The 14,237-nt window shown below is 36.6% G+C and overlaps 1 protein-coding gene across 4 annotated transcripts in view; it reads left to right on the top strand.

Annotated features, from left to right (window-relative positions):
- DPH6 (diphthamine biosynthesis 6) overlaps window positions 1-14,237 on the top strand; it is a 196,786-nt gene that overhangs the window by 76,824 nt on the left and 105,725 nt on the right. For all 4 annotated transcript variants that reach the window (XM_051621258.1, XM_051621262.1, XM_051621261.1 and 1 more), the window contains 3 exons: window positions 884-1,015; window positions 4,771-4,900; window positions 8,294-8,468. In XM_051621258.1, the coding sequence (XP_051477218.1) occupies window positions 884-1,015; window positions 4,771-4,900; window positions 8,294-8,468 (437 nt within the window). The remainder of the gene's footprint in view (window positions 1-883; window positions 1,016-4,770; window positions 4,901-8,293; window positions 8,469-14,237) is intronic.

The following is a 14,237-nucleotide window of genomic DNA, read 5'->3' on the forward strand; positions in this document are numbered from 1 at the left end:
GTACTCATACTCTGTTGTTTTTAAATTGAAGACAGGAAAGCAAGCTCAAAAATGAAATGCAAATCACAACTATGCAATTGCCTACATACTGAGTATCTATGAATCTGTTCCCACCTAAGCAACCTCAGGATAACATGCATGATCAAGTTTAGCAGACTAGCAAATTACTCTCATAGGTGCGCTGCGTTAACTAATCATATGCCTGATACTAGCACTGCCTCAAACATGAAGTGGTTAATGCAAAATCCACTTGAATTCATAGATTGGTACCTCACTGAAGTACCACAACATCACTGTTACCCTGTGCCCAAACATTAGTAAACTTTTTCTGAAAACTAAGTTTTATAGCGTAACAGTGTTTAATATTGAATGGTATTTAGGCTCTTGAATATAGTAAGTGCCTGGTGGGAGGTTAAAAAATGCCTAAACAACTTGCACATTTGCTCAGATGATCAGAACCAGATTAAACAACTAACTTCCATTAACATTTGGCATGTAAGATTTAAAATTTGTTCCTGTGTCACTTAGATACTGCTGAAAATTTTAGATTTTCAGTATCATTGTAAAAGGTCAGCAGAAATGGAAAGGAGGAGATAAAGTACTGAAATTCTCAGTTAAATACTACTTGCAGACATATTTCTGAAGGCAGTGTTGGAGAAGGATTTGTCAAGTAGCATTTGGAAGCTTTTTTACCAGCACACTTACTTTTAAGATTTTGTTTTATATCCATTTGCCTGTAAATACGTTTTGATGATGTTTACAGTTGCTGATTTTTTATTTTTTTTTCTGAACAAGTTCTTACATAAACAATTTGAAATATAATCTAGGTTAACCTTAAATATTATATTATTATAATAATAACTCTGTTCTGTATTTCCCATAGCTAAGACATTTCAAAGTTCAGGAAAATCTCTGAATGGTTACCAGTGGTTTTCAGGTATCACTGTCCACTTCCTTCCATCAACAGGCAAAAATGCTCAAGAGGTAGCAAGGGAAGCATTTTCTTCTCTCCAAGGTGCTTTTTTTTGGTTAATCTGTTATCTACTGTTAATTGCACTTTTTAAAAGATGGTGTTGAGAATCTGCATTGTCATATAATTTTATAACATTAAATGTTGTGGTTGTCAGTTTGCCATCTTATTTTGCATTTGATTGGAATCTTTGATACCAAGACTGCCAACTTTACTATTGAAGATATCATAATTTGACTGGCTTTTTAAGACCCTAAAAACCCAAAATAGTGTTCACATACTGTAACAACACTATTTCCACAGTACTTACTTGCTTTATAACTTGCTGTAGAGGTTTTTTCAATGTATACTGTGTGTGAGAATATGCTTGTGTACTACAGATGTTGTCTACTTGCTAAAGCACTTCTTTAGCTACCATAATTTTAAATTAAGTTTTCTAGAAAGCTGTTGCACAGTTTGGTATCAAGGATTAGTTCAGTCAGTAGCAGTAAATCTCATTTATATTATTAATGTAAAGCAGAAATTGCTACCTTGGGAATCATGAAATCCAGATTCCTTACTATCCCTCTCTTATAAGATGCTGATATATAAAATATATTGTGCACCATTTTGTTTTGTATTTCTCTTCATTCTAAGTTTTAAGTAAAGCATGTTTATAGAAGCTTCTTTTCATTCATAAAAATTGAAATGATTTTTCATATCTAAATGGGTAGGCTCATGTTCTTGTTAATGAATTTGCGTGAGTTATTGTCTTGTAAAATCATTTGATTTGCTTGTGCAGCTAAGTATTCTGGATTGAATATAGCATGATAAAGAAGCTTTAGAATTTTTTTCAAAGTCACAAAGAATTTATACTTTGTAGAATATCCTCAAGCTGGTTCTTGATTGCTTGGAATTCAACAAGGTGGATATGATCTAACTTTTACTAAAATATAATAGTATTTAGTGTAAATCTTCTGGGCATAATCTGTGAATAGAAGTAAAAGGGTTGTGTAATGTTTTATTTTGTTCTCATTATATTTGAATGGAAATCTACGAGTACAAATATTATATACTTTTGTCTTAGCATCTGTCAAAAAAGATTGTGTCTCTGACTAGTACAGTAGCCTATTGCTTTCAGCAAATTACTTGCATTAGCTGTATTATAGTCAAGAAAAACTGTAATTTTCTGATCCTGTGTAGAAAATGTCAGTTTTCATATTTCTTTTCATTTTTCTCTTTTTGGAAGTGGGTGTCGAAGACTGAATGAATTATGGTTCTGTCATGGCAAAAGAGCAATTTGTTTCTGAGAACTTAACTGATCTGCAAATATGCGCAAGGCTTTTTCTTAACTCATAATCTATACAGCAGTTGAGTCTTCAGTGCCATGAGAATGGAATAAGCACAGTCCTTTTAGCCTTCTCTTTGCTGAGGTAGCTAACTTAATCACCTCTAAAGAGGTTAAGTGCTGCCAAAAGAATTCAGAAATGGAAATTTATTACTAGATGTTATGAAATGTGGTTTTCCTGTAAAGTGGATGGAATTCTCCTATGAAGCCAAGAACTGATTACTATTTACTTTCGTAAACTCTTTTGTTAAACTTCTGTTTAGATACGATTGGAAGATGACAAAGATTGCAGAATTCTTTATGTAAAGCAGCTCTGGTGCAGATGTATCATGGCAAAACTCCATAGACTTGAAGGGAGCCATAGAGATTATTATTACATTAAAATTTACTCTAAATTGCTACTTCCTGTAGACAGTTTTGATGCTGTTTTGTGGTTCTTGCCCTAAGGATCCTGGATAACCCATTTAAAAAAAATTAATCTGTACTTCAGGCAGTTCTGCCTGAGTAAGAATGAGTCTCACCTGATCATGTTTTATACATTATTTGGAACAGTGATTCGCTTGAAATTTGACAGAAAGGCTATTTTTCCTGTACATCCTGTACATCCCCTGCTTTGGGGAACGAAAATTCTTGCCAAGTACCCAAGTGGTGGGTTCTTAACTGGTTCATAATTTATGCCTTTCTACTTCATACAGTGCTTTGGGAGGTTAATTCTATTCTGCTTACAAGCTAGGGAGAAATTCTTTCCCTTCATTTTTCTAAATCATGCAAAGGAAAAGGGGATTGTACTTTTATTTTCTTTCAGAAGTTTGGGGTTTTAAATAAAAAGTTAGAAACTATGAACTTGTCCAAATCTCTTTTCCTTCAACTTGCTCTAACACCATACATGTCCACAAATCAGAGTTAGTGTATTGGCTTATACATTTTAAATGTAGATCTCGGGGATTGAGTTTGTTGTTTGAGTGGTTTTTTTCCCCCAGTATGTCATATAATGCTGCAGAGCTTTTAACCACAGGCCAAAACTCTTTTCTTCTTGACTAAAATGCTGGCTGGAAATCTGAAAAATGTCATCGTTTCCTCGTTTACTGATAATATTGCAGCTGGTATTGACCCAATGATTGCCATCAGGCAGCATTCAAATACATTTACATTTCTGAACAAAATGTGTGCTGATTTCTCAGCTGATATTTCTGGAGATGTGTCTTGACTTTATAGGAGTTCTATATGAATTGGTATATAATCTCTTGAATCAACTTAGTGCATGCTTCCTTTTCTGTCAGTGAGAATTCCTCTTTTCAGATTGCCAACACTAACGGCAGTATGCCTGAGTAAAGCTAAGACATTTAGAGCAGTTCAGGATTAGTGTGACTAAACTGGCCTTTATGGAAGTGTGCTAACTTCTGAACTGTCTTTAATAGCACAGAACTGTTTTACACAAACATTATTTATTTCTCACTAAGGCAACAGCCAATAGAGATTGTCTCAGTAATTCTTCACTGAAAAATAAATATATAGGTATATACAGTACATACTGTAACATTAAAGGACAAGATCCCCAAAGTTACACTGAGAAGAGCTTCATCTAGGTCGTTTGAGTCACATGGGACTCTGTTATTATTATGTTCTATATTCAGAGAAGATTTTGTTCTTTATTTACTTTTTGTTACTTACGAGTTACAAAAGGTCCACACTGCACTATTGATTGACCTATCTTGTCACTTGTCTTGAGACTAAGAGTAGTACATTCTCCCAGAGTGCTATGACTGGAATCTTCTATGCATACACATTGAGATCATCTTGACTTCCCAGTACCTTGACTTTAACTGTCAGCTTGAACTTTCCTCTGCTCTCATCTTTCCTTCATTCCTCCTGTAACCACTTCTGTTTCATGTTATCTGTCTTGCCATTTATAACTCTTTGTTTATGCAGTGATTAGAATTGCAGTGAGGGTTTTTAAAAATACCTTAGTCAAGCATCCCTCTGGAACAACATATAAATATTTGATCTTCTGAAGATGGTGATGCACTAAAGAACCTCTTGTTATCCCTTCCAGTTCTTTACTTTCATCATTCGAAGTCCTATACAGATTGCTAGCTTTCATAGACTGAAAATAAAAAAAATACAAGATAATAAAACTTATGGATACAAGCAATTCAGACTGTGATATATTAACATGCATTAATGCATGATACATTTTCTTAGGGCAAAAATTCACCACTACTCAGGGTGAATAAAATTTATTTTTATTCTGTGTCTGTATATTTGGAAAACTAACATGAGAGAATTTAATGAAAAAAAAAAATAGGTATTATGTGGGGAAAGGTAGTGAGTTGCAAAGCCTTCAGTCACGTGTAGACAATTGTTAGATTATTAACAGTTGATTTTACTGAACATAAACTAGATGCTTATGCTGTCTTTCTACACACATTTAAAATATTCTGTCTTCAACAGCTATATTATTTTTATCCTGCAGCTAATATGACTTCAGAGGGATTGAAACTGAAGGATATTATTTTGGTTCATCTGTATGTGAAAAACATGGAAGATTTCAATGTTATAAATTCAGTTTATGTGACAGAATTTGATTTGTGTCCACCAGCAAGGTAGGATTAGACTACTGCTATAGTATATTTATGATACACTGTAATATACTGAATTTTGTTACCATGTTTATAAAGCTTTTGTCCAAATGTTTGTGCCTCGTAGAAGTAGATTTTTGCTGCCTTGTGGAGTGATCACATCGGGACTGCTCAACTCAAAACCACTAGGTTGGGAAAGTCTGGCCTTAATATATACCATAAGCTTTATAAGTACGCCCCCCATATGGCCTTAGAGAAGAATAATACATTTTTTGCAACTTTGATTCAGCAGTTCGATTATTCTCTGTGACTTGGTTGAACTGAAAAGTCTTTTGTATTGCTAGGATTTTGTTTGCTTTTCTTGTTTGTTTGCCTCCCTTAACCTGCTGGCGATGCTCGTCTGAATACAGCCCAGGATATAATCAGCCCTCTTTGCCACAAAGGCACATTGCTGGCTCAAGTTCAACTTGGTATCCATTGGGAACTTCCAGGTCCTTTTCTGCAAAGCTGCTTTCCAGCCAGTTGGCCCCCAAGAATATAATGGAGCATGGGTTTCTTCCTTCCCTAAGATCATCAGCTCCAACCCTACTGTACTGTGTTCACCCTTAAACCATATCCCCAGGCACTACTTCTATATGAATATTAAACACATCCAGGGATGATGACTCAACCACCTCTCTGGGCAGCCTGTTCCAATCCCTGGAAACCCTTAAGAGAACATTTTTTTCCTAAGGCCCAGCCTAAACCTCCCTTGGTGTAGCTTCAGGCCATTCCCTCTTGTCCTATCACCATTTACTTGTGAGAAGAGACCAGCACCTACCTCTCTACAATGTCCTTTCAGGTAGTTGTAGAGAATGACAAGGTGTCCCCTCAGCCTCCCTTTCTTTAGATTAAACAGCCCCAGTTCCCTCAGCCAGTCTTCATAAGACTTGTCCTCCAGGCCCTTCACCAGCCTAGTTGCCCTTCTCTACACCTGCTCTAGCACCTGAATGCCGTATTCACCTTGTTAAAATACAAAAGTGAAATTGTTATCTGAGGAGATGCCTGAGATGTGCATCATGAGATATTTCAAGACACTTTCAATATATACTTTGTTCCTTTTCTTCCCCTGCTTATGTGCACTTAGCTGTGGTTGAAGATGAATACTGGTCTAGGTGGATCTGTCGCTTGATTCAGTGTGTTTGCTCCTATATTTCTGTCAGATAATGATTGTTATCATCTTAGCTGCACTTACTAATTCAGTAAGAATGCAAGTATAAAATAAATTATGTCAGACTTCTGAATACATTGATGCTAACACTTTCATTCATAGATCCCCACACTATGGCTTTTTAATATCAGTCATACAGGATCTTCAATATTGCATCCAAGTCTACCTCTGATTATAATGAAACAGTTTGGCAGTCTAGGTATGCAGTCTAGGGATTCCTGCTTTATATAGGTGTGCTGCTCTCTTTTATTTCCATTTGAAAATGGATGACAAACACCTAGCCCAGGAAATTCTTGTTCTATTTTGTTTGTGGTTTTTTTTAAGGTCTGTGTTAAAACCAGTTTTCCATTTGCAAATTCTTTATTGCCTATGTCAAAAGTACTTGTTTGTTATTACAGTAATTCATGTTCTTAAGTGTCTGACATAATGTGCTCAGTATGTAGAACTGCTATACCTTGAAAAATTCAACCTGGATGGAAGAAACCTCTGGAGGTCATTTAATCCAATCGCCTGCTCAAAGCAGGGTCAACTGTGAGGTCAGACCTCAAGTCTTGTTCTTATTTTTAAAACCAGCTGTTTAGCAATTTTCTGGGGTAAAATACTGTGGTTTATACTCTTATTAAAGATTATGTAGTGTAGCATAGGAATATAAATTTTAGTATAACATGACAAGTAGTTAAAAGACAGTTTTAAAATAATGTGTATCATGATAGATTAACATTCTCCTACACTGTCTGGGTGTCAGTAAAAGACAGGAAAGAGGCTTCTTTAAGACACCGATTGTAGGCCAGGGTTTCTGCGTCACAGAGGGTTGGAGTGTTAGTTGTATGTGCCTTAAGAGAGGGAGCTAGTCACAGTTGTAAACTATACAAAAATGAATGTCCACTGCTACGTATCTTAAAGTTCTCTTTTTGACGCTTTAGCTTCCTTCATTTCTCATGCTGCTGCATGTTTCAAACCTCCACATCTGCATAGCCAGCCACATAGTCTGCCATCACTAAAATAGCAGGTAGAAAGATTAGGAAGTTGCAGGAAAATGGCTCTTTATTATTATTTTTATGGAACAAACAGATTTATGTTGCATTTTGTTCAGAAGAAGAATTATACAGCAGTTTGCATGGCTGCATCATTGCATTATGCACAGAGACCTGCTTGTGGGAGTTCTCACAAGCAATATGCTGGAAGCCCTGACTCAGGGGTGTAGATCTGCACTAAATTTGCAAAATTGTCTTGAAAATTTACCAGGCCAAGCAGAAAATCCATTCATCCATGCTTATGATGATGATAATGAGGAAAAAATACTGTATTTGCAAGTGGGAGGAGGGGTGAAAAATAGTTTTCTTGGAAGCAATAAGCAAGATGAGAAGAAATTTGTAAGGTTATGTGATATGTAAAGAGAACGAATAATTTTTTGTTGTATTCCTGCTGGGAGCTAAATGACTTTTTAATGCATGGACTGCAAATGTAATTATTTTTCAGGCTTTGAAATGTTGATTTCCCTCACTGCTCAACCCCCTGCTTTTTCACCAGCCACGTGCAACAGACTGTCTGTCTGTCTGTTCATCCAGGCACTCAGTCTTCTTAGAAGCAAACGGAAGGGAACTTTTAAAATGAATGCTTAAGTCAGTTTTTAGTCCTATCATAAATGCGTGTCTGCCATGCAACTTCAAGTATAGCAGAATAATATGCTCAGTATTGCATAATAACATGACGAGGGCGTAAAGAAATAATAAGCTGCTGCTTTTTAGAGATGAACCTCTAGTTCAGCCATTGGAAGGAGATTCAGTGAACAATGCATGTAGGTATAAATATGATACACTCAGTCTGAAGGCTGCTTAGCAGAACGAACTTGGCAATTTCCACAGTTGTGTGGTCAAGGTTTGTTTTTAATAAAAGAACTCATGATGTGTATTACTTTATTAAGAATACATAAAAATAGCCAAATGGAAATGAGCCATTGGCCATGGTGCTAATTTCTGCTTGCTAATGGAAATTGTCTTGCTGGAAGTCTGAAGCTGATTATTATTTGGAGAGGAGAAAACAGTGCAAATGCAAGCAGGTTATTGCGATAGTGTAGCTTCATTTTATGTTCCTGACCAAATTTCATAGCATTAGTATCCAAATGAAAAACCCATGGAAAATAAATACTGAAAGCTGGTGCAAGCAAACTTTCTATTTGAAAAAAAATAATTGTCTTGTGTTTTCAGAGTGTGTGTGGAAACCCTGTTACCTGATGGAGTACTGTTTTGCATTGACTGCCTTGCACATAAGCATGACATTGCAATGGATGATGTGTTTCGTGATGAAAAACTGGTCATGCATGTACAGAGTATTTCCCACTGGGCACCTGCTAACATAGGACCTTACAGTCAGTCCATCAAGGTAGGGAATCTGTGTTAGTTCATGTGAATTATATGTTGGTTTACTGAAACAAGTACAGTTACACAGTGTCCTCTCTCATCTGAATGTGCAAAAGAAAATGTGTAAAAAAATAATTTAAAATTAGCATTTTCAATATATGTTTTTGAAAGTTACAGACAAAACCAAAACTTAATCCCCGTTAAGTCTTTTGTAATCATAAAACATGTTAAACTATTCTCTGCAGAGAATTTCAAGAATAGCCTTATTTTTTTGTATATTAGAATTAGACCAAATAATTATATCACACATACACTTTTATAATCTTCCTAGAATATAGGCACAGTTTAGGAACTTCCAATGATATTTGATATTTGCTTGTATTAAGCATGAAAGTTCAAACTTTTTTATAGGTGAGTCAACCTGCTTAACCATTTAAAAGTACACCAGGGCTGAATAACTGCCTTTTTTTTTTCTTCCTTTTTTTTTTTTTCAAATTAAAACCAAATTGAATAGAATATTACATCCTATTTAAAAGTATAAAAAAAGAGGCAGTAAGGCATCATGGAAGAGTGGTCTGAAAATTTGAATTAAAGACTTTTTTTCCTATTATACTACCCCTTGCCCTGCTAGTACTGTTCTGACAACTGATGAAGTGTCTCACCTTTGTTGCAAATAACTTATATATCCCTTTCTTAACATTACTTCTCTAGTGTAATACATTGTCCAGTCCAAATTATTGTGTTGTGCAGACTGATGTGAGCAACATGTTGTGGCATCTTTTTAAATTTCCTGAAACTGAGTCTGCAAACCGATGTAGTATAGTGGCTATGGAATTGTAATTTGGTTTGTCTTTTTATTACTTTACAGAAAATTTCAGATATGATGTTTTGCTTCAGAAACTCACATGGAATTTTTTGCATTTGTAGAAGGAATGGATGGTAGATTAATACTGTATTAATCTTGTAGTTAAAGCAGGGTTGGTTTTTATCATCTGCATATATCCACTTTTCTTGAGAAGGCATAAAGTTAGTTTATTAAAACTTACTTCATTCCATCATACGCGTTGGTGGCCATAATTGTATCACATCATGCATAGTCCTGCAAGGAGAAAATTGAATAAGCTTTACACCTTTGTATTTGGAGAAGCTTCTCCAATATATCATTGCAACTAATCTGTTACTGTCCTGGAACTGGCATGGGCTAAATTCAGAAAAGAGTGTAAACTGAAAATTGAATTAGTAACCCGGTGTGCAGTCCTGTGCTGCAAATGGGCAAAAAGCAGGCACTGCCAGTCTCTTGGATATCCTGGTGGTATGGGGACAGTCAGTATAGCCAAGGAAAGGCTGTTTCTTTTCAAATGTAGTATAACCAGTATTGTTGGTCAGCAATTAAGATAGTAAACATTAAGAAAAGCTTTCCACTTTTTTTTTTTTTTTTTTACTGGGTTTTAGGTTTTTTTTCTTTGTTTTGTTTTTTTGTTATTATTTTGGGTTTTTTCCTTTCCTGAGAGAACATTTTAGTCAAGTGACATTATTTTCCATAAAGTGGAAATAAGTATTTTTACTTTTAAAATCTAATGACCATGGGAATAAAGAAACACTAATAAAAAGCTGCACCTCTGCTACAAGATTGCTCATCATCCTTTATGGCTAAATTCTGTCTCAAATCCACAAACTTTGCTGTATGGGCAATTGGTAATACACATGCCAGCAGTAGTCCTTTGCCAGATTTTGCTTTACTACTACCACAAATATGTTTCACCTGAGTATCAGTATTTAATGTTATCCTGGATTTATAATGATATCCTTGGACTTTTTGGTAACATGTTCCTATTCTGCAGAGCTTGATCTAGTTAAATGTCAAAAGAATATTTTTTGTGCTTATTTGTTTCAGTATATGTGTTTGGTTTTTTCTTTCTAAATAGCATATAGTCAACCTGTAAAGCCTTTTCCTAGGAATACATCATAGAGGAATTCATAAGTGCATAAACAACACATTTGCATTGTAAAATTTATTAATGGAAGATACAGACCTTGTATCTTCTTAAATGTGAATTTTCCAAAATTAATCTCTAGGTGGGTCTTCAGAACTTCCTTGGACTATGTATGGGTTTGTATTAAGCTCTTAAGGTCACCAGTGGTAGTAAAGCACTTTGGTATGTTCTAGGAATAGAAAAAATATTTTCCAGAATAAATAAAAAAGAAACAAAGGTGTTTTTTAATCTGTATAGTCAACAAAAATATTTAAAATTGTAATAATTTTATGATTATGAAATTCTGATCAGTTTCGTAAGTTTGAGAAGCCATGTTAATGATCTTAAACCAGTAAATTATTGTTGCCTTTATACTGTTTATCTGTGGATTCTGGTTGTCATTTGCTTGACAACAATTTGACAATTAAATTGTCTTTTCAGTTCAATATGAAGTGGCTAGCAGGAGTAGGGATGTAATTCTCTGGTGAGGCCTCACCTCAAGTCCTGTGTGCAGTTCTGAGCCACTCACTTCAAGAAAGATATTGAGGTGCTGGAGCAGGTCCAGAGGAGAGCAATGAGGCTGGTGAAGGGACTAGAGGAAAAGTCTTATGAGGAGAGGCTGAGGGAGCTGGGGTTGTTTAGGCTGGAGAAGAGAAGACTCAGGTTGGACCTTATCACTATCTCTAACTACCTGAAGGGAGGTTGTAGGATTCGAGCTCTTCTCAAAGGCAGCTAGTGACGGGACGAGAGGGTATGGCCTGAAGTGCACCGGGGGAGGTTGAGGTTGGATATTAGGAAGCAGTTCCTCATGGAAAGGGTGATTAGATATTGGAATGGACTTCCCAGGGAAGTGGCGGAGTCACTATCCCTGGAGGTGTTCAAGGAAAGACTGGATGCTGCACTTAGTGCCATGGTCATAGGCTGGACTTGATGATCTCAGAGGTCTTTTCTGGCCTCAACGATTCTGTTATTTTGTGGACACAGAGGAATCATAATGTGTTTTAGCACAGTGTTTTTGCTCAGTTCAGAATAGGTCAAGAGCTGTATTATTCAGAGTATTGCAAGCTGAGATTGATGTGCACTGGCATGTAAGAGCAGAGCAGGCAGCAGAAAGAGGTAGGTAGTTCATGCAAACTATGGAATTCACACTTTAGGCTCAACAAATCAGTCAGCAGAGCATCAGTTTAAATCTGTAGGGAATGTGCAGGATCCTGCTATGAGGACAAAAACTGAAAATTTGAAATTTACCATGAGAATGTCCAGACCTTAGTCTGATAAACACCAAGAACAGTGACAGAATTAAGTTAGGATTTTCAAAGTATTTATAGCAAAATTGAATATTCTTCCTCCATTGGGATTAACGTTCTTTAAAAAAAAACTTCAGTATTTCTGCTTGTAAGAAGTAGACATACACTGTTGTATGATACAGTATGACTGACTTTCCTATCATTATGAAAAAACTGAGATAATTTAATATATTTTTTATTGGTCCATCTGTTTTATTAGTGCAGAAACCTCTGCCAGTCTTAATGTCTATATTAGCAACCTGAATGTAAGCTACATGAGAGTTACCGTAAAGGTTATATTTCTGATCTCAGTGATGTATAGCAAGTGTTCTGATTGTGTATGGCTAATAGTAGTACCACTGCTACTACAGGCTACTCTGTCTGGAAATATGATGATACATGGTTTGCCTACCTCCAGATCTTTGTTCCACAAGTGAGCACCAGCCCGGTTTGTGCTCGTGACTGGTAGTAGCTCTATAGTCTTACTAAATGTACCTTCTCACTGTTGTCTATCAGATTATTAGGGGGGGGTTTCGTGTTTTCATACTGTTTTACCAGTAGATTTGAGGAGCTGCCAAGACTAAGCAGTGATTAGTAGCTTGTGTGGAAACAGCTTGCTTACCATCTTCACAGAACCTAACAGCAGAGTTGTGTATCAAGCAGTTAAACATGAAGATGCACTGCAAAGCAGTGTTGGGGGGGTGAGAACTTACTGATGATTATTTATTCTGTGAGAACATTCTTTGAGATTTATGATCTATGAGCATAGCTCATATAATAAACATAAATATAAAAATGCTTGGCAATCCCAAGCAAAAATACAAGCTGGGTGGAGAGTGGGTCAAAAACAGTCCAGAGGGGCAGAACTTAGGGGTGATGGTGGACGAGAAGCTCTACATGAGCCATCAATGTGCGCTTGCAGCCCAGAAAACCAACTATGTCCAGGGATGCATCAAAAGAAGTGTGACCCGCAGGTTGAAGGAGGTGATTTTCCCCTCTTCTCCACTCTTGTGAGACCCCACCTGGCAAACTGTGTCCAATTCTCAAGCCCCCAACATAAGAAGGACATGGAGTTCCTGGGGAAAGTCCAGAGGAGGGCCATGAAGATGATCCAAGGGCTGGAGCACATCTCCTGTGAAGACAGGCTGGGAGAGTTGGGGTTGTTCAGTCTGAAGACGAGAAGGCTCCTGGGGGGACCTCATAGTGGCTTTCCAGTATCTGAAGGGGACCTACAGGAAAGCTGGGGAGGGACTTTTTTCAAGGGTTTGTAGTGAAAGGACAATGGATAATGGATCAAAACTGGAAGAGGGGAGACTTAAGTTAGAAATTAGGAGGAAATTATTTCCTGTAATGGTGGTGAGACACTGAAACAGGTTGCCCAGAGAAGTTGTCGAAGCTGCGTCCCTGGAAGTGTTCAAGGCCAGGTTGGATGGGGCTCTGAGCAACCTGATCTAGTGAGAGGTGTCCCTGCCCACGCAGGGGGGATGGATCTAGATGGTCTTTAAGGTTCCTTCCAACTTAAACCATTCAATAATAATAACAGCAACAACAATAACAATAATAAAACCCAGGGCAGCTGAAACACTAAACACAAATACTTATCTAAGAATGAGTGGAAAGTTGATTCTGTTTGTACCAGATGTTCTTCTAGTATGTACTAGTTAATGTAATTTAAAAGTGTATTTGCACTTACAGTTTGTTTTGGCAAAGTTTCTTAACATTCTTCTATCTGGAAATGAATAAGTAAGCTGCCACAGTAATATATTCTACTCTCATATTTCTACAATATTTTTTGATGGTGACATGACATTTTAAACACATACCTATGTATATGCATCTATGGCTTGATTATTTCAGTTGAACCTTTGAGCTTTTCATTATGACCCCAGTCCTTTCCCGCTCACCGCTGCCAAATCCCAATTTTCAGCCATCCTTCAGGTATCTTTTTCTCAGTTTTCTCCTCCACACTGTGATTCCAATGTCTAGACCCCTATAACTTGATCAAAGTGTTCTTTTTTTCTCTGTTTATTCACCTTACAATTAGTTTTTCTTTCCTTTCATTTTTCTGTTCATGAAGTTGTGATAAATTAGTGAGGAAGTACTGTGGGAATGGAGAATCTTGCATCTGGTTTCAGGCAGTGGTACTTGCAGAGTGGCTCTACTGTTTTCTTTCTGAAAAGACTTAGTTCAGTCTCTTGCAGTGAAATTGAAAATGGTCCAATAGAGCTTAGGACACAATTTATAGCAGATGGCTTTAAAAGGAGGAAGTGATTTTGGAAATAGCCTCATCTATTAAGTACACCAGGAAAGATTACCTGGCTATTAAACTATCTGTGTGGCTGCAGTTTTCCAAAAGCTGTTGTTAAACAAAATGTGTATTTTAGGTAATCCATGCATTTAGGGTTGTAGGGTTTATCCTTGTAAAGAAGATCAGCTGAAGAGGAATGAAGGTAAGAATTTTCTCACATCTTTCTAATAGTGAGGCAATTCGGGATTGAAAAATCATCACGGTATGGTTCTTAAAGATATAGT

This window comes from Apus apus, chromosome 5 (assembly GCF_020740795.1).
Source record: "Apus apus isolate bApuApu2 chromosome 5, bApuApu2.pri.cur, whole genome shotgun sequence".
Taxonomy (NCBI): domain Eukaryota; kingdom Metazoa; phylum Chordata; class Aves; order Apodiformes; family Apodidae; genus Apus; species Apus apus.